Here is a 20,920-nt window from a genome sequence, read left to right as displayed (position 1 = left end):
TGAGAACAGAGGCTTAGTTGGTGGGAGGAGGCTCTGACACATCCCAGGGGCAGCAGCCCCCCAGTACAGACCTACTAGAAGTTGAATACAGACCTAGTATAAGTCAAATATAGACCATGGTCCTGGCCAAACTGGAGACCAAAAAGAAATCCTTGTGTTTTCTTTACAGGAGGAGTCCTATGCACGCTGCAGGCATCAATGACCTGACTTGCAGAACCAGGGGAGGAGCCAGAAAGCTCTCACTTCCTGAGCAGCTGTAGCACCACATGGTTCCTGTCCTCTATCCTTCCCAGAATCATCGTCTTTTACTGCTGTGGGACAGAGGGGTGGATTTGTTCTCTTGACATTTAGAAGTAGTTTACATGTGGGCAGGGACTCCCGACTTTCCTTTTTTGTTTCTTAATAGAAGACATTCTGCAGTCATTCAGTATGGAGAAGCAAGTGGTTTTCCTTCCTGCCCTTTTTTATAGAGGGGTGCCTCGCTGGCCAGTCTCCAGTCCTTTGGGACCTGCCCACTGGACCAGGACTGCTGACAGATGATGGAGAGTGGCTTGGCAAGCTCCTCTGCCAGCTCCCGTGGGTACTCCTGACCCACAGATTTGTGTACATCTAAGAGGAGCAGGAGGTCGCTAACCATTTCTTCCTGCGTTATGGGGACTCCAGTCAGCTCTTCATCACTGCCATCCGGCTCAGGGAAGCGAGTACCCTGAGGATGGCTGGTGTGACTATTAAGCCTGAGGCAAAGGCAGCATTAACCACCACAGCCTTTCTCCCATCCTCAGTCACTAGGTTGCCCCTAGTATCCAATAGAGAATGGAGGTTCTCCTTGGCCCTCCTTTCATTGCTAATGTATTTGTAAAAGTACTTTTCATTAGCTTTTATGGCAGTGGCCAGATTTAGTTTCCATCTGTGCCTTTCTACTTTTCTCCCTACAGACCTAACAACATCCCTGTACTTCTCCTGGGGTGACAGTCCCTTCTTCCACAGGGGATAAAGCCTCTTCTTCCCTGAGTTCCAGCAACATCTCCCTGTTGAGCCAGGCTTGTTTCTCCCCCGCTGGTTGATTTGTGGCACATAGGGACCGCCTGCTCCTATGCCTTGAGGCTTTAAGTCTTGAAGAGGATCCAGCCTTCCTGGACCCCTTTGTCCTTCAGTAATGTTTCCCAAGGTATTCTGCCAGCCAGCGCCCTGAACAGGCTGTCGTTGTTTAAACCCTAGCCAGACAGCTTGTTCGCTCACTCCCAGTGAGTGGTGCCGGGGTGGAAGCAAGTGAGGCCCACTGCCGCCCCCCCCCCCCCCCCCCCCCCCCCCTCCCCGGGGCTCTCCCCTTCCCTGCTCCCGGAGGAACGGGGAGGAGGATCAAAAGAGTGCAACTCCCACGGGTTGAGACAAGAACAGTCCAGCAACCCATGTACAACACAAATCACCACCGCTACCGCCACCGACAACAATGGGAAGAGAAAATAACAAGGGAAGAGAATACAATACCACCCGCTGAGAAACGAGTCCCACCCAGAAGACCCCGTGTCCTTCCGGGTAACTCCCAGTTACACCCTGGGCATGACGAGCTGTGGTATGGAATAGCTCTTTGGCTAGTCTGGGTCAGGCATCCCATCTCTGCTTCCTCCCGCCTTCCCCTCCTCCCTGGCAGAGCATGAGCCTCACAAAGTCCTTGGTCAGGGTAAACATCACTTAGCAACAACCAAAAACATCGGTATTATCAGCACTGTTCCCAGGCTGGAAGTCAAAACACAGCACTGCACCAGCTACCAAGAAGGAGAAAAATGACTGCTACTGCTGAACCCAGGACATTATCCACCCCTTATTCCATACCATTCTCGTCATGCTCAGATCCCACATTTTCAATATACCATCGCTCTCCCAGATGTATATACATCTCTCGTGGTTTAAACCCAGTCAGGTAACTCGTTCACTCACTCCCCCCTTCTTTCCCTCCCCCTACTCCTGGAGGGACGGAGAGGAGAATCGAAAAGAATGCAACTCCCACGGGTTGAGATAAAAACAGTAACTAAGGTATAACACAGATCACTACTGCTACTACCAATAATAACAATGATAAAGGAAATAACAAGGGGAGACAATACGTCACCTCACCACCAGCCAACCGGTAACTCACCCCCCCCAGCCCGACCAAGCCCCGACCCATACCTCCTCCAACCCCGCAGTCTCAGCCCTTCCGGCTAACTCCCAGTTACATCCTGGCCATGACGTGCTGCGGTATGGAATACCTCTTTGGCTAGCTTGGGTCAGGCGTCCCGTCTCTGCTTCCTCCCGCCTTCCCCTCCTCCCTGGCAGAGCATGAGGCTCACAAAGTCCTTGGCCAAACCAAAACATCATTGTTATCAGCTCTGTTCCCAGGCTGAAAGTCAAAACACTGCACTGCACCAGCTACCAAGGAGAAAAATGACTGCTACTGCTGAACCCAGGACAACATACATATACACACAGACCAAGAGAAAGAGATCATTTTCTTAGTGCATGGACCAATCCCTATAATGCTGCCGAGTCCATTCGGTCCATGATGTCATGTTCCATCTCTTGTAACAATCTTTCAGGGCAGGAAAGGCTGTGTGCAGTATTGGATCGTTGCCTGCTGATGCTGGTCGTTCCTTTACTGCAGAACTCATCAGGTTCTATCAAAGTTCATTCTCTGTTGGGATGATGGTTGGCGGGAAGTCAGGGCCAGTCGCTGGTGACCTGAAGACATCTAGTTGATGGGCTACAGAAGTATTACACAGCGGGCAACAGCATACAATTGAGTTCACTGGCTGTTTTCCCCTAAAATCAAATCCCCTTGAGGTATACATCGGACTTTCCCATCTTCCCGCATTACCCACCAAGTATATCCAGGTCCCTGAGCAAAAGCAATCCCACGAGTGGGTTTGCCTTTACCTGAAGCGGGAATAACCCAGACTGTCTTCCCCAGCAAATTCTTCATATGCACCACGGGAACTTTGTCCCCCTCTACAATATGTAAAAGTTCTGACTGGGCTGGGCCAGCCCTGTTGACAGATCCTCTGGTGTTGACCAACCAGGTGGCCTTTGGTAAGTGTGTATCCCAATACTTGGAAGTTCCCCCACCCATTGCTCTCAGTGTAGTTTTTAACAGCCCACTGTACCCTTCGATTTTCCCGGAAGCTAGTGCATGGTAGGGGATGTGATATACCCACTCAATGCCATGCTCTTTGGCCCAAAGATCTAGAAGGTTATTCCGGAAATGAGTCCCATTGTCTGACTCAATTCTCTCTGGGGTGCCGTGTCGCCACAAAATCTGTTTCTCAAGGCCCAGGATAGTGTTCCGGGCAGTGGCATGGGGCACAGCGTATGTTTCCAGCCACCGGGTGGTTGCTTCCACCTCGGTAAGCACATGGCGCTTGCCTTGGCGGGTTGGTGGCAGTGTGATACAGGTAATCTGCCAGGCCTCCCCGTGTTTATACTTCAACCATAGTCCTCCATACCAAAGAGGCTTTAACCGCTTGGCTTGTTTAATTGCAGCACATGTTTCACACTCATGAATAACCTGGGCAATAGTGTCCATTGTTAAGTCCACCCCTCGATCACGGGCCCATCTGTATGTTGCATCTCTGCCCTGATGGCCTGAAGTGTCATGGGCCCACCGGGCCAAAAATAATTCACCTTTATGTTGCCAATCTAAGTCCATCTGAGCCACTTCAATCTTAGCCGCTTTATCCACTTGTTGGTTGTTCTGGTGTTCCTCAGTGGCCCGACTCTTGGGTACATGGGCATCTACATGACGTACCTTCACCACCAGGTTCTGCACCCGGGCAGCAATATCTTTCCACAGTGCAGCAGCCCAGATGGGTTTACCTCTGCGTTGCCAGTTGCTCTGCTTCCATTGCTTCAACCACCCCCACAGGGCATTTGCCACCATCCATGAATCAGTATTGTGACGAGTGACTACGGATCTGGTCAGATCTGTTGTTATCTCAACCCCTCGTGCCCCACGTTGGGCGCCAAAAAAAACTGTCGTGGTTTAAACCCTAGCCAGACAGCTTGTTCACTCACTCCCAGTGAGTGGTGCTGGGCTGAGAGCAATCAAGCGCCCGCCCACCCGGGGCTCTCCCCTTCCCCGCTCCCCGAGGAACGGGGAGGAGGATCAAAAGAGTGCAACTCCCACGGGTTGAGACAAGAACAGTCCAGCAACCCATGTACAACACAAATCACCACCGCTACCACCACCGACAACAATGGTAAGAGAGAATAACAAGGGAAGAGAATACAATACCACCGGCCAAGAAATGAGTCCGACCCAGAAGACCCCGTGTCCTTCCGGGAAACTCCCAGTTACCCCCGCCCTGGGCGTGACGTGCTGTGGTATGGAATACCTCTTTGGCTAGCTTGGGTCAGGTGCCCCGTCTCTGCTTCCTCCCAGCTTCCCCTCCTCCCTGGCAGAGCATGAGCCTCACAAAGTCCTTGGTCAGGGTAAACATCACTTAGCAACAACCAAAACCATCGGTATTATGAGCTCTGTTCCCAGGCTGGAAGTCAAAACACAGCACTGCACCAGCTACCAAGAAGGAGAAAAATGACTGCTACTGCTGAACCCAGGACACAGGCCAAGGTCATCCCTCTGGGAGTGTAAGGTGGAGGGTTTGGAATTTGGTTGCTTCCACCACGGTAAGCACATGGCGCTTGCCTTGGCGGGTTGGTGGCAGTGTGATATAGTCAATCTGCCAGGCCTCCCCGTGTTTATACTTCAACCATCGTCCTCCATACCAAAGAGGCTTTAACCGATCCAGCTTGCGCTCTACCTCGGGGTCCGTGCCTCCATCCTCACAGTAAACCATTGCGAGCTGCTGCACGCTTTAGCCTCTGGAGTTCCCAGCCATTCCCTTGAGGAAGCAGGGCAATGGAAGCGTTATCAAAATGAGGCCGGGAACGCACACCCGGCAGCGATGGAAAGTGCGGCAAGAAAGTGGGGTTCTTCCTTCCCTCCCTCCCTCGCAGCTCCAGCACAGGGCGCGCTGATGCTCTCCCGAGGGGATGTGCTTCAGCTCTGTGGCTGCTCGGATTTTCTTCAAGGGGCGTTAGGAACGAGCCCCGCAGCCTCCAGAGGCGGCGGCGACGGACGGGTGATGGGCAGGAGGGTGTCGCGTGAAAGCCGCCGGGCCTCGGCCTCGGGCCCTGTCCCGCTGTCTCTCAGAGGCTCGGGCCCGTTGGCAGCAGAGGCAGGAGCGTACGAAGGGGCAGCGAAACTGAGCCCTTCCCTCCCCTCCCCGGAGCATCCGGTAACACCCTGCCCATCCCCGCCTGCTCCAGGCCGCGCTGCCCGTCGGGGCGGAGCCGGGGCAGGGGCGGCCCCGGCCCGGAAGGCGAGTTTGTTTCCGGGCCGCGCCATGGAGTCGTTGTGGCGGCTGAAGCGGTTCGATGCCTTCCCGAAGACCCTGGAAGACTTTCGGGTGAAGACGTGTGGCGGCGCGCTGGGTGAGCGGTGGGGGACCGGTGAGCGCGGGCCCGGGCCGAGGCGGGCGGCCCGTAGGGTGCGTGCGGGCCGCGTCGGGGCTGACGGCGGTTCTCGTCTCGCCGACAGTGACGGTGGTCAGCGGGCTCATCATGGTGGTGCTGTTCTTCTCGGAGCTGCAGTACTACCTCACGAAGGAGGTGAGTAGCGGCGGTGGGAGGCGGGTCTCCTGGCGGGGCTGCCCCGTAGCCGCGGAGAGGCGGCCCTGCGGCTGCCGTTCCCCGCCGTCTCCTGCGGGCCTGCCTGGCCGCCCCTTCACCCACCGGGGGTTTCGCGTCTTCCCTCCCTCCCTCCCTCCCTTCCCGAGAGCCGCTGTCGCAGAGGTTGTCTTGTGGCCTCCTCTGATGAATGTCTCAAAGCCTCTCCCGCTGCTTGCGCCGGCCACAGGCAGTGCAAAGAGAGCGAGCAGGACCCACCGTGCCCCCCCCCCCTCCAGCGCTGAGGTTCCCAAAGCAGGAGCTGTTGTAAGAGTCTCTGCAGTGGCAAGCGCTTGGTTGGTGCAGGAGGCAGCAGCTCGCGTGTCTCCCAAATCCCACCTCTTAAACATCAGCTCCTGGGCCAGAGCGGTGGAGGGAAAGAGGCCCTTTGATTTGCTGCCAAGTGGAACAGGGCTCTGTGTTTTTCCTTTGCTCCTAGGTTCATCCAGAATTGTACGTGGACAAATCGAGGGGAGATAAACTGAAGATCAATCTCGATGTTATTTTTCCACATATGCCCTGTGCTTGTGAGTCAGACTTCTCAGTAGTGGGAATGATTTTGCTCCTTGCCTGGAGGTCCATTGTGCCTGGTGCTTCAGAGCACTGTGCTGCTGCTTGGGCAGGGAGAAGCTGGTGATCCCTGTGGTTGCACCGTTATTGCAGCCAGGAGGGACACTTAAAGCAGTACTTCCAGTGAGGCAGTTCTATTTGTCTGGATTATAAATGAGGATAACATGCACAAATCCCCTTTACACTTGTGTATGGTGTTGTAGTTGGTCACAGAGATCAGTCATACTGAAAAAACTGTTGCCAAGTTCACTTGGGACTCGGGATGTGGCTGCGGTGATGTTGGAAACCTCAAGAGCCTCCTTTGGGAGTTACTTAAGGAGGCAAAACTTTTCTGTGATTTTTGTGCTTCTCTTCTGGCTGTAATGCCCTGCTGCTTGTTCTCTTGTAGCAATTCCTTTGGGCAGTTCCCTGGGCTTGATGTAGCGAGTCTGACTTCCTTCTGACCAGCCAAGATATATTACTGGTTTTGCCTTCCTCACATCTGAAAGGGTGTTAGAAGGCAAGAGAGGCTGGAAGGCTCTGCTGTTTTGTGCAGAGAGGCTGTCAGTCTGGCACACTTTTGTCCCCCTTGGTGAAAGATTGTCTTTTCACTGGTTGAATGGTTCCTCAGCCTGGCACAGGCCATAACAAATGTGTGGTCATCAACTGCTTTCCTTGCTTGTTGGTTTCAGACCTGAGCATCGATGCCATGGATGTAGCAGGAGAGCAGCAGCTGGATGTAGAGCACAATCTGTTTAAGCAACGTTTGGATAAAGCTGGCAAGCGTGTGACTCCAGAGGCGGAGAGACATGGTGAGATGCTGTTCTGCCTTGCTTGGATGGGTGCTCTCGTAGTCTTCCCATCACTGTGTGCCTGTTTGGAGAACAGGTGACAGCTGAGGAGCATTTAAATACCTCAGAGTCTTGCAGAGTTTGTAGCACACCACTCTGTTAAAGTGGCAGATCAGACAAACTCCAGTTGTACTTGCTGCTTGTGCGAGGCAAATCTGTGCCTGGTCCCTCTGAAATTACGACAAGGACTCGTGGATGTATTTCAGCTGCTGAGTTAACGGTCTTTTACAATGAGAAGTCCAGCAGCTGTTCTGGCAAACCGGGGCTGTGGTTGTGTCTTTAAGTCACAGTGGGCTGACAAATGGGATGACCTGGTTGGAGGAGGGATCCTCTCTTCAGGGAAGGCTCCAGTGACTGGACACTTGAGCCTAAACTTAAGCCTAAACTTGCACCTTATTGCATTGTTCATGTTAGTGCACACCTGATAAATGTATTTTAGTTGGTTTATCAGTTAGAAGTTGTAGTATGTGGTCCCCGGTTATAGAAAACTCTCCTCTGTGTTATTTGCATATTAGGACTCACCTTTGGCCTTCAATTAAAACCAGACACAACAGTGGCCAGGTGTTGCCATCTAACAGTAATGCTGTCCAAGCGTTTCCTTTGCAAGCATCAGCTCCTTTTGTAGGAGCTAGTGTGGTTCTGTGTAACAGCGTAAATTTGTTGATTTATGTCGCTCACTTGAGCAGGACAAGAGTACAGGATACCCTTTCTAGACCCGCCTCATCACTCTGAATCCTCTTTTGTCTTAGAGCTGGGGAAAGAAGAAGAAAAACTGTTTGATCCAAATTCATTGGATGCTGATCGCTGCGAGAGCTGTTATGGGGCAGAGTCAGAGGACATTCGGTAACGTCTACACCTTTTTGTATCCTCTAATGACTTGACTTCATGCTGTTATGTTGCATTTGTTTTCTAAATGTCTGTGAAAGTCAATGGAATTAAATCGTATTGGGCATGTGTTCAGAGAATGGTGAGAATTGTTGTGGCTTTTGTTACGCCTTTGGAAGCTGCACTCTTCCTTGTGAAGAACATGCAGAGTTATGTTGTCTAATTCTTCTACATGCCTGTTTAAGGGCAGAGCAAGCTGCCCAGACTTCGCAGTAGCACAAAACTTGTATCTCAGCAAACTGTATCCTTTCTGGAGTTATTTTGTGTCCAGACAGTAGAACCAAGTAAGAAACCTGGTTTTTACTGTGACTACGGTGTTATCCAGTGGTAGAAAGGTAATGAAGAAAGTTTGCCATTAACCTTTCTGCCCATTTTGACAGTGTTAGCCTAGAAAAGAGAGCAAAGGGGGAGTAGAAGCAGGCAGATGCTTTTTTCACATGGGAAGTGCAAACTGCTGAGAGCCATGGGACAGTGATGTTTTTTTAGCACATTTCTTTGTTAAGGAGTGACTTGGCTGTCTCACTGGACAGGCAAAGCCCTCTTCAGACTCAAGCACTGCATTAAACCAGCTTGCATCCTCATGCCAACATCTCAGTACATCAAGAAGCTCGAGATCCTTTAGGAACACTGGGCACATCTCAAGATCTGGTCCCTGATGTTTCCTTTATTGCGTCGTTGAAGAAGAATCCGCCAAGGATTCAAAGTGATAAAGATGGGAAGATGGTGTTTGTGCTTTTGCAGGTGTTGTAACACTTGTGATGATGTCAGAGAAGCCTACAGGCGGCGAGGCTGGGCCTTCAAGAACCCGGATACCATAGAGCAGTGCAAGAGGGAAGGGTTTAGCCAGAAAATGCAAGAGCAGAAGAACGAGGGCTGCCAAGTGTATGGTTTCCTAGAGGTCAACAAGGTGAGACATGGGTTTTGCTGTGAACCTGCTTCATGATGGTGAAGACTCTGAAAAGGCAAAGTTCCTCTCCTTCTCCAGCTGTAGGTGTTCCCAGGCCTGGAATGTAATAACCCTGGGCTCAGCAGGTGCTTGTGCCTGTGAATGGGTTCAGTAGGAGAGTCAGGAAAGGGGCTAATCCTGTGGTTGGTTGTGTGGGCTAGTGGGAAGCATGCTGGCTGGAGAAGCTTAGCTTTTCCTACTGTCTGGCTAGTGAGTCATGTTGCTGAGGTTTCTGGGCGGAGAGACAGCTTCTCTGAGGTTGGGTGTTCCCAACTACCCTACTAGTCTTAAAACAGAGGTCACTGGTGGATGCTGGAGATAACAGAAACCAACAACCTGCCAGCAGGGGTTTAGTTTAGTGCTTTATTTTTGCATGAAGCTTCTTATTGTGGCTGTGTACATTGGATCACTGCTGCTTATTGTATTAACTGCTCACTCTCCTCACAGTTACTCTCTCAACCCCTGTTTTGTGATACCATCTTGTTTTTCCTGCAGCAACAGTCAGTTCCCTCCCAGTAAATTCCTCCTCCTTCTCATTTTTTATGTCCGCCAACATAATTTGCATAAACCAGTTATTTTCAGTATCAGTATGTATTTATATTTATATAGATTTAGACCTTTTAATGAAAGATTATTTTTTCTTGCAGGTAGCTGGAAATTTTCACTTCGCACCAGGAAAGAGTTTCCAACAGTCTCATGTACATGGTGAAGTATTTTCTTTCCCTGTTTATTGGCCTTTAGCTCCAAGTGTACCTGACCTTTTTCTTTGAATTTCTTTGAATGCAGAATCATAAACTGGTTGGGTTGGAAAGGACCTTAAAGATCATCTAATTCCAACCCCCCTGCCATGGGGTCACAGTATCTTTGCATTGCTCTCCATAATAGTAAAGGACTGCTTCAGTGGGGAGGATGTTGTTGAATTGTTGTAAGACAGGTTTAGAACCAGCATGGACAGAGAGAAAAGTGGTTTCTGGAGGTGCTGCCACATGTGTGGGGAAGAACTTGGAGGAGAATGAGAGACTGCTCTGAAACAGTCTCATTTGTTCCATAAAACTTAGCTGCTCTGCTGTAAACCAGTCTCAAAGAAGGTGTTCAGTCCAGGACCTGAGTATCAGTATCTCTGGAAGGAATATTTTGGAGAATGCCTCAGGAGAATTTTAAAGCAATTCAGAACTTTTAGAGTAAAATTTAAGTTACAAAGGACTCTTCAAGTATACATGTACATACACACACAGTGTCCAGAATAGCAGTAGCTTATATATTCATAGAATGATTTGGACTGGAAGAGTCCTTTAAAGGTCATCTAGTCCAGCCCCGCTTGAAAGGACCTGGGTCATCTTCAAGTAGGTCAGGTTGCTCACAGCCCTGTACAGCCTGGCCTTGAATGTTTCCAGGGATGGGGCATCTACCACTGTTCTGGGCAACTTGTACTAGTGTTTCACTGACCTTATTCCTTGTATCTAGTCTGAATCTACCCTCTTCTAGTTTAAAAACCATTACCTCTTGTGCTGTAGCTTCAGGTCCTATTAAAAGGTCACACCCTCTGGATGTGACCATCTGACCAGTTCCTCATCCACGGAATAGTCCACACTCCAAATTCATATCTCTCTCCAAGTTAGAAGGATGTTGCGGGGACTGTGTCAGAGGCTTTACAGTAGTCCAAATAGGCAACATCAGTAGCTCTCCCCTTTTCTGCTGATACAGTCACTCCATTGTAGAAGGTAACTAGTGTGGGCAAGCAGGACTTGCCCTTGGTGAAGCTATGCCGGCTGTCTCAAATCACTTCCCTGTCCTTATGTGCCTTAACATAGCTTTTACGAAGATCTGATCCGTGACTTTCCCAGGCACAACGGTGAGGCAACTATACAAGCCAATTCCCTCAGGATACTGGGTTGCAATTTGTCAGGTCCCATAGACAAAATGCAATGTTCAGGTTCCTCAGGTGGTCATGAACATGATCTTCTCTTATAGTGAGAGGAACTTTGCTCCCTTATATCCTTAGCAGGAGCTTGATAGAAAATATCTGTGGTTTAATAGAATGTTTGCAGTTACCTTAATCAAGTTTTTGAAGTGTGACATCACATTTCATGTTTTGAATGCTGAATGTCAAAAGGACCTACAGTCTTTGGCTGAAGACTGGGTGCCATTTTTTAGGTCCCTTGGTATCTTCTCACTGGTAATCAAGAGCAAGTGGCATAAATTCTTTTTTTCTGCAGACACTGCAGCCTCTTTCTCTGTTCCTTTCCTGGAGCCCTACTTGTTGTGGGGCTGCTACCATTGCACAGGCCTTCTACCCTCATCTGAGCTCTTCTGCCCATCAAATAGTGTGATACTCAATCCCCATCAGTCAAGGGCACTATTTTGGTGTGGAGGAGATCCAGATCCCTTGGTAGATCACCTGTGCATTATTCCTTCCACAGAGGGTGTTTGTGTGAGCTCATTCTGACTTCTGACCCAAAGTGGTGTCTGCCAGGGAATAAATCATTTTCATCCCCAAACTGGATACTGGAGGGTGAGATTCTTATTTCATCCTTGGCATTGCTCAGGACTTTTCTTTTTACGCTGGTAAGCTCCTTTAGGCGTTTCATTGTCTTGGTGCTGAAGGATGCAAAGTCTCACCCATTGCTGTGGAACTGTTTTCAAGTTACATGTTTTGGAGACCACAGATGCGATGTTTCCATTTGTCACTGCACTATAATCCACCAGAACTCAAGTCATAGGAGTTGTTTGGAATGCCTAGCCTTTTTCAGGCAGCCATTTGGAGGCTCTCTGTATTTTTCATACTCCTCCAAACCAAAACCCATGCTGTTGTAGAAGCACCACCAGGGGTATAGCATGTGGCAAAGGGGGTTGAAATTGCTGGGTGAAGAATTCAGAGGCCCAAATGTGAGGAGGTGTAAGTCTATGACAGTTATTGGTTTGTCATGCATGGTATTGAATACACGTGAATGGTCTTCCTAAACAGACAAAAATGGAGGTTACTTCACCTCCTTTGAGCTATGCCATCCAAACATGCGCTTCCCCTGCCCTCCATCCTTCCAGGTATTTGCCTTTGTTGGGATATTGCAATGGAATGAGCAACAGCAACCTCATAGTTTGCTGCCTTGTCTGTGCATCAGGTGTGATGAAAGAAGCGCAGGACTGATTGAGGACAAAAACTTGTTACCCAGCTTTGAACTTTGATGTTGTGAATCTGGAGTGCACTTCTGGATAGCTTTAATTGCTCCTAAAATGACCTTTCTGTTATCTTAAGACTGAAAAAGAATGTTAACTGTAAACAGCATTGTCCTCTGGCATGCTGCTTTGGTGCTCACTTAACATATATGGGCATCCCACTGTATTTTTCCTTTTGGTGGTTAATTCCTGCAGTTTTATTTTTCTGTCACACTATAAATGGTTGCTTGTCCCTGTATCAGTCCTTTGGCTAGCTAGGGAGTCATTTGCCTAGAAAGCACAGCAGCAAAGCTGTTACTCTTCTCCATTTTGGTACACCTTTTAAATGCTGCTCTATTTGAATCTCTGTATCATTTTATTGAAAGGATCTGAATGTTTCTCTTTTCTCTCCTACTCTGCTCATTTTTGCAGTGCACGCTGTTGAGAGTAAGTGTTGCTGTATCTTCTGTTTTTTGTCCCCTCCAAAACTTACTACAGAGCTAATGTAATTTCAGTTATTTGCTGTGCCCATGAATCTCCTTTGAGAGGAGCTATTGCTCTAGGCTGGGAGTTGAGAAGATTTCCTTCAAGCTAAAAGGAGAGGCATCCCAGGTCATCTTCTGTGGTAAATGAGGGCAGCAGGTTGAAAAGGTTGAGGATCTTTGTCTTAATCAATTTGAATATATGAGTATTGGAGATTAAGTGTTGGCAGATTAATAGTTGCTCTGTGCAGATAATGTAATTGAGGGGGACATGGTGGCAAGTGGGAGAGACTTCTGTCTTTTGAAGTCAGATGGGGTAATGATCTCACTGAATCTTATTACAGCAGACTAGAGAATTTCTCCTGGGAATTCATGCTAATCGCAGAATACTTGGTTTTCCATGTGTTTGTTAGCCACTGGATTTTTTTAAGGGTAATCATTCCAGGCTGAGATGTAGCATTTCAACTCAGGAACATCTGGTAAAAGGCTCAGGCTTTTGAATTTGCTCGCTCCCTCCCCTGGCTGCAACATTTTCTGTGTTGCTGGTTGCCCCAGTCCCCTCTTCGCAATGCATCGTTATGCCATGCATCCTCTTCCTGTGAGGTATTTTCCTGTAGAAAATTAATTCCCAGTTTACAAATTGGTTTCTCAGCTCACCTTGGGGCACTGTGTTTGAGTAGCTGTGTCTTGGGTTTCTTGCAGTCTTTGTGTGTTTATTGACAAGGGTTCTGAGTGGCCTTAAGTGCTGTTAACCTGTTTTACAATTAAAGGACTGCATTTTGGAGTCTGAGGAGGCTTTGTGGTTTTTCAGCTCAGAAATGGGGGAGAACTCTTCAGACAGCAGTTCTTAAAACTTTGTTCCTAAAAGAGTGAAGAAAACTAATTTATAAAAGCCAGACAGACTTCTTGACAAACTTGAGGTGTTTTACAGGTCTCTTTATTTTGTCTAGCTAGGCACTTAACCTGCAGTTACAGGAAGGAAGAAGTGTGTTTTGATGTTTCTTCAGGAATAACAGTCTCCAGTCCTAGCCTACAAGTCTCTTAAGGTTAAGACTCTAAGTGCACTCTTAAGTGCAAACAGTACTGCAGCGTGAAGCAGGCTGTTGCAGGTAACCATTAAGAAAACCAGCACAGCATAATCCCAAGGCCACTTCTCCCTTCTTCCCTTTCCCTGCCCACCATTTCACACCTGTTTCCGTATTTTTTGTTGGAGTTTCTTTTTTAAAGCCAAATTAGTTCTTTGCTCCAGCTGCAGCTCAGGCACAGAAACCACTGTGCTCTAGTGATAGTGGTTTGCCTGCTTGCCAGAGACAGCAACAGGACTGTCTGAAGCCACTGCAGATCTGAGCTCTTTGTAATGTACAGCCGTTGCCTTAATCCCAGTGATTGCAGCCTTAGTTTCTGAGCATTGAATATTTTAACTGTGACATGCAAGGGCCTCTCCCAAATCATTAGGAGAAGTATCATTCAGGCTTGGTATTTCCTAACTGTGTATTTCTGTTTTGCATTTCCTTTCGTAACTATGTATTCTCAGTTTTGCATGCATATCTCTTTGGGTTTAGTGGGGGTTTTATAGGAATAGAAGTAAAGCTTCTGGTATTTTATTGAAAGATGTTAATGGAAAAAAGATTGAGTTGACAGCATACTTACGTTAAGTGAATGTTTTAAAGGAGAGGTGAGTTCCAATCAGTTCTTTAGCTTTGTAGCCTGTCTTGTGCTAGGCTGTATATCGGAAGCCCTTTAAAGGAGCAGCACTTGGTGATCTGACTGCATCAGCTCCCAGAATAATAGCCTATGATTTTGAAGTGTGTTTTTCTTTTCTAAGGTGCAAGGTGAGGTCTCACTTCCCAAGTGTGAATTTACCTGGTAAAATGTGCCATGGCCTCTGGCTACTTTAAGGTCATTGTGTGACTTTGGCTAAACCTGGTAGGAGCAATACTGAAATCAAGTTGTAAGTTATATTTTCACCCTGAGATTGATGCTTTTGGTGTTGCATGAAGTCAGATATAAGTAGCCAACCGAAAGATATCCGTTGCCTTCCATTGCCTGTATCTTTGCTAGATCCCTTCTGGGGATGCGTGCCGCTGCTGGTGTTGTCATACTGTTGTATGCAGGGCAGGCCAAATTCCACAAGCCCTAGCATCGGTGACAGTCCCCTTGGCCACACCAGTGCTTGACAAATTTCCGGTTCAGGCCATCCCCACAAAGACTTTTCCTTTCCCAGTGTGTTCTCCAGGCAGCAGTAGCAAGGCTGATAGGCAGAGTGCTGGGAGTCCCCAAAATGACGATGATTTCTTTAGGGCAGTTGCATCTGATGTTAAGTCTCATGTTCTGCTCAGTTGTTAGTTCAGATCTGTTGCGCCTCTGTGTTTTACAGTAGTGAGGAGCTATGCATGTCAGGTGGTGACTGAGGTAACAGTGCAGTTTTCTTGGCTTGCCCCTGAGATCTTGTTTTTGCCCTAGATTAAGAATACAGTCAGGTGAGGACTGAAATACTTAATTTGAAGTAACCCGAAATTAAAGTTCCTTTCCCTCACTGTAGCAGTGGCTAGTCTCTGTCAGGAGGGGAATTGCAGTGGTTTCATCTGTCACATGCCCTACTGCAAGCAAGAGAAAAACCCAGGCGATTTTCTTGCTGTTTTAGATCACGATGGACATGAGAGGAGCTCCCTTATAAGCTAGAATAAGGTAAATAAATCTGCTTGTTACCACAGTGTGAGCTATATTGTTACACTATTTTTCTGTTACAGTTCATGATCTGCAGAGCTTCGGACTTGATAATGTAAGTGTTGCCAAGATAGTGTTCTAGTTTTCTTCGTCTGTTTTCCTTCTGGTTTTCCCCCCCTTTGCTCCATTGAGATCAAGTGTTGCCAAGATAGTGTTCTAGTTTTCTTCGTCTGTTTTCCTTCTGGTTACCTCCCCCTTTGTTCCATTGAGATCATAGTGTTCTGATCCCGTCCGGATTTGGCTTTATGAGTGTCAGCAGTACCTGGGAAGGTTTCACACAGGGCTCTGAAGTACATTCTGGGACATGTGCATGTTACCTGGCAAGTCTCTTCCCCTCCACCTGAGACTGCCTTGGTCCTTAATTTGTGCTTCCTGGCTTTCTAAGGTTGACAGTTTCACAACTGTTTCTGGATCTATTGGAGTTGATCTTGTGCTGGGAGGAAAGCAGGTGATACCCATGCCTATGCCACGAGGCAGCTGACAGCATGCTGCAACTATGGCAGGGGCAGGCAGAGGAATGGGTGGGAGAGCCTTCCCTATAGGTGGGTAGGAAGGGCATCTGCATCTGGCGATTTCCAGCAGGAAAAGGAGAAATTCCAATCTCGGAGTCTCCCATGAATAAAAAAGATTAGCAAGTGCTTTGGAATTTACTGTCTGGACACACAGAGTAAGGGAGGACCTGTCTGTTCCAGAGCCGTGCCCAGAAAAATACACAAATAATTGATTTTAGGCCCCTTACCTTGCACCTTGCATGCTGTGCAGTTGAGTTACTGGCATTTCCATTTCAGATCAATATGACGCACTATATCAAACATCTCTCCTTTGGAAGGGATTATCCAGGCATTGTGAACCCTTTGGATGGGACAGACGTCACTGCACATCAAGGTAAAAGTGAGCTGAGAGAAATCTCCTTTTAAATGGCTGTATTAATAAGGAGGAAAGTTCCCAGTCCTTAACAAAAACCTTGACACTATTGTACAAAATGTGAACTGCACCTTGTGCTCTTTCTGCCTCCATTCATCTGGAACAAATCTGCCAATGTGTTTTGATTCTGTGAGCTTTCTGAAAGATCTCTCTTTTCAGTGTTCATAGATGCCCAACAGCAGGTATAGCACATCATTATTAGATGCCTGCATCAGTCCTGTCTAGCTATGGGCAGTAGGAGATAACCAGAAGATGCATAGAGAAAAAAGGCCTAATTGGTAGTTGCTGGAGAGCTGTGGTATCTGCCCTGACCTTCATCTACCCACCAGTAACAGCTGAACAGCAGCAGTGAGGTTGAAATATTGCTGATCTTTCTAGATGGCTCCAGTTTGCTGGCTGGAGAAGGAAAGGCAATTCTCTCTTCATGCTGCTGCTGCCCAAACTGTTATCTTGTTTTTTTTTACAGAAGCCTGTTCATGTGCCTTTTCCACTTCATAAACCACTGCAGACATCAGTTACTTGTTTAGATCCACTGAAGTCTGCAAAATCTGTGTTTGGAGGTACTTGGGGTGCTGGTATATACTCAAATTGGAGAAAGAAGTTGTTTGCTTTAAAGCAGTGGTAGGATTGTTAATCCTCCCTGAATCCATTCCTTTAAATTTTCCACCATCAATTTTAATTCTTTAACCCAAATCAAAGGATGGTACTTAAAATAAAATACAGAAAAATGAAAAGGTGTCATAATCCTTGATACCGTTGTGGTGCCACAGGTTTTTTGTGGAGTAACAAACTCTGTGAGAGAGAATATATAGCTGGCTGGTAAAATTCTCTCTGTAGGCTGAAGCTTTCCAACCTGGGCCTCAGAGAACCTGTTGGCAAATCCTTGAGGAATTAGGACTAATGAGGAATAATTCCTTGATGATGTTATGACATTAAATATAAAGGATTTTGTGTGCCAGAATAAAAATTTTCAAGAAGTTGTAGTGGTAAAACAATAGCAAAGTAACTGGTTTGTAGAAAGTTTTCCATTTAGTCAAGGTCAGAATGCTTGTAGTTTTGGTTTTGGTTGGGACAGGAATGAGATTCACTTTGGCAAAAGAAAAACTCATGTCAGCCAGTAACATTAATGTCCTTGAAAACCCCCAGGAGCTCTTGTGCGGAAGGATGTTCTGTGACGAGTTGAACGAACCCAGGTTGTGTCTACCTAAGCTGTCAGTTAAGCTTTCTGGCTCTTCCATGGTTATTAACTGTGTCTCTCTGTCTTTGCTTATAGCTTCCATGATGTTTCAGTATTTTGTCAAAGTGGTTCCCACGGTGTATATGAAAGTAGATGGTGAAGTAAGTACCTTTTTCCCTATTGTTTTGGCAAGCAACACAATCTGCTTGACTTTCTTCATATCACCACCCTTGCAAGAATAACAGTGTCTGTGGTGTAATATTACCTGTAATGTCACAGCAGTGATGAAGCATATTTCAGCCTTCTCAATCCCACCTAGTTCAAAATGATCATGTGTTTTCATCGTTTCCTCATGAATCCCATAATGTATACTTGAGAGAAGTCAAAGCAGTAAGGAAATCCTAAAAATATTCCTCGGGGAATAACCCAAGATCAGCTTATCTCCAATTTAAAAACTCCTTTAGCCTTCAAAAGAGGGTGGGTAGATTTTCCAGCCCTGCTTTCAGGATATGTCCTTCTTTTGAAACAGGTAGGATAAAATCATTACTGAGGAGATACCAGGCTGAGGTGAAGAAACTGTGTCCTTCTGCAGCTCTGGCACTCTCCTGACTTTTTGTACTATTTCCTCACTCTTGAGTACATACGGCTTTCTCACTGAAGTGCGATCTCTTGAAACATGCTTAGGTATATATCTTGGTATAGGATGATTTGTTCTTGGGTTGAGGTTGAGAGGGACAGCTTATGCCATTACCTGCCAGTCCAGTCTGGGACAAATGCATCGCTTGTCCTTTGGCTAGCTGCGGCTTTAATGATTAGCCTGTAGTAATAGACCTGATCCTGATGGTGCTGTTTAAGACCCTTTGTAACCACATGTCAAGGCCCCCACAAGTGAGTGGGCAGGGCTACTTTGATATGGTTCACCTATTACATGGTTTAGTAGCCTAATAGTAGCCTTTCCTATCCCCTGTTGACTAAACAATGTTTGCTGTGTTTGCCTCCTGCTAGGTGGTAAGGACTAACCAGTTTTCAGTTACACGGCATGAGAAAATAGCCAATGGGCTACTAGGAGACCAGGGCCTGCCTGGCGTATTTGTGCTCTATGAGCTTTCACCCATGATGGTGAAGCTGACAGAGAAACACAGGTAAGAGACATCTATTTCATTCATTCTCCATTGATTTCATCTTTTTGCATAGTTTAAAACTCCATCCTTGCTTAGACATGACCATGCAAATGCCTGGAAGCCATCCGAGCCCCTTCCCAGTCAGTGGAGAGGAAGAGGCACTCTCAAATGTCCTTCTTCTCCAGGTGAGCAGCTGGAAGGGGTAGGGGGTTTTCTGATAGTATCTGAAGCATTTTAATCCAGTATCTAGATGAAGATGGAAATTGGAGCAGTGAGCAGAAGTCTGATACAGTGGTTCTTGGATCAAACTGATTTCCTCAAAGTCTTTTTTTCAGTGTGAAGGCTAGATTTGTATAGCATACCCATCTTACCAGCACCAACAACTCCAACCTGGTTACTTAGTCTGCATTTGCTATAGCTTTTCTACGTGTCATAGTCAGTGTGGAACCTTTCTTTTCTTCAGGTCCTCCATTAATCACAGGCATGTAGTTACAGGGGAATGGAAGAATAAGAGACAGCCAATGACTGTACCTTAAAGTATATTAAGAGATGCTTAGGGATTTAGTTTGAGTTACAGAAGTCTGCTGTGCATTCTGTCTGGATAGGACTGGATAAAAGCTTGGGGATTAAAAGGTTTATAAATTCAGTACTTGCCTCCAAGTGTTACTGTTGAGCTCATTAGGGCACAGTGGTCTAATGCTGCCCAGTGCCACTCAGTAAAAGTATCAGTGATAAACTCCATTCTGTAGGCCATAGGGGTTATTTGTTAAATCTGTTAATTGTTATCTATTAATATCTATATAATGCATACTTATGTGCTATGATGAACATTATTGAGATTATGAATTGGTTTTTATAAGCTAATTATTACTTATTTGACAGTATCTGAGCTCCTGCTGGTTGTTCAAATTGTTTTCCTCATTCTAGGTCCTTCACACACTTTCTCACGGGAGTTTGTGCCATCGTTGGAGGCATATTTACAGGTAGGAGCTCAGGTTCCTGTCCTGTGAAAGCCACCTCAATGGATGCAGGGTAGTCTGGAGTTTGTGGTGCAGGAGACCCATTCTGAGCTTTTCTGTGGTCCCAAACAAGCATTGAATTAATAGTCTCCTTCAGTGCTGGAGAGATTTGGGGAGAATACGGCAGAAAGAGCTAAAGCATGATTTATTTTGCTTTGTGTCCTTGGTGAGTAAACATTGTGGTTTCTGGTAAAGGGCATCCATCAAGGGCAGCGTCAGGTAGAGCAGCTTACTGTTCAGGTTACTGTGAAATGAGAAATGGGAACCATGCCCTTGACAAGGAGGGTCAGGGCAATGACATTGCATAAAGCTCAGCATCAGCTTCCTCTCCAAGCTGTTCTCACTCATCAGTAAACACACGACATGGCCTTTCTCATTTTTACCTCTGTGAGAGAGATCTGTTTTTGGAGATCACCTCTGTCCTGCCAGCTGGATCTTCTCTGTCCTCATGAGATGAGCACCTTATTCTGAGCAGCAACAGCTGTTTTCTATCTGGAGGAGCTGGAATTCCTTTCCACTGACAGAAGGGTTTGCGTTTGATTTCTGTGGTAGTTGTTCTCTCTTTGAGGGTTGTCTGGCTTGATCCATTTGTTTTTTCCTTTTAGTTGCAGGACTCATTGACTCCTTGATCTATCACTCAGCACGTGCCATCCAGAAGAAAATTGAACTTGGGAAGACAACATAAATAAGCAATGACCCCACAGAAAAACCTCTGAGGAGAACTAAACGGGTTTTTTGAAACACGAGTGATCTGAGTGCACAGGAGAAGAGGCTTTGAATTTCCAGATGGCCCTGACCACGCTTAGGTTCCTGTCCCATCATTCTTTGTTTGGCATTAATAGGTAGATGGAACTGCTTGAACCTTGCTGCTATAAAGATTAGCCATCATGTCTGGCTGTGCAGACCCTACTGTAAAACCCCTTTTGTGTCAGTCCATGTTCATCCAGTTCCACCCTCCTTCCTGAAAGAGATGCTGGAGATACTGCGTTCTGTTTGCCTCCAGGAATAATGTACTGTATTGTCATGAGACCTGGAATGGATTAAAGTTGCCACCAAATAAGCTTTCTAGCAACACCATCTAGCTTTTAAGCTTTCTTAGAAATGTTTCTGAGTGCTGATGCTGTATGCCAGCCCTCTGTGCCAATGTGCTGTATTCCTTCTAGCTGTCCTGGGGCAACATGGTGAGACATAGCACTTGGGATGTCCTTACTGTACTGTGGGGCATTGCAGTTGCTCCAGATTGCTCTTAGGAAAGATGCAAGTTGATGTTTCAGCAAAAAAACAGCTGGAGTTTTAATTGATTTTTAACTCTGTGTTTTTCACTTCCCCTCTGTTTATATTTTGAAATAAAGCCCATTCTCTGTGTGTTTTGGTAAAGCATTTGGA

General features: G+C 46.9%; 1 protein-coding gene across 2 annotated transcripts; it reads left to right on the top strand.

Moving 5' to 3' along the window:
* Positions 1-5,287: 5,287 nt before the first annotated feature.
* Positions 5,288-20,914, top strand: ERGIC3 (ERGIC and golgi 3). Of its 2 annotated transcripts, XM_061441842.1 has the most exons (14): positions 5,288-5,466; positions 5,573-5,643; positions 6,140-6,227; positions 6,942-7,061; positions 7,850-7,943; positions 8,727-8,892; positions 9,579-9,636; positions 12,517-12,531; positions 15,317-15,348; positions 16,082-16,178; positions 17,491-17,555; positions 18,400-18,536; positions 19,443-19,498; positions 20,140-20,914. In XM_061441842.1, the coding sequence occupies exons 1-14, from the start codon at positions 5,379-5,381 to the stop codon at positions 20,217-20,219; spliced, it is 1,167 nt and encodes a 388-aa protein (XP_061297826.1). In that variant the 5' UTR covers positions 5,288-5,378; the 3' UTR covers positions 20,220-20,914. The 2 variants fall into 2 exon arrangements, with proteins under 2 accessions (XP_061297826.1, XP_061297827.1); XM_061441843.1 differs by lacking the exon at positions 12,517-12,531 and having other exon boundaries at positions 5,290-5,466.
* The last annotated feature ends 6 nt before the right edge of the window (positions 20,915-20,920 follow it).

The sequence above is a fragment of the Pezoporus flaviventris genome, unplaced genomic scaffold (assembly GCF_033815535.1).
Source record: "Pezoporus flaviventris isolate CSIRO_AGI_PZ_B2104156 unplaced genomic scaffold, CSIRO_AGI_Pfla_v1 ptg000213l, whole genome shotgun sequence".
Classification (NCBI taxonomy): domain Eukaryota; kingdom Metazoa; phylum Chordata; class Aves; order Psittaciformes; family Psittacidae; genus Pezoporus; species Pezoporus flaviventris.
The sequence above is the reverse complement of the archived record's forward strand: the minus strand, read 5'-3'. Positions and strand labels throughout refer to the sequence as shown.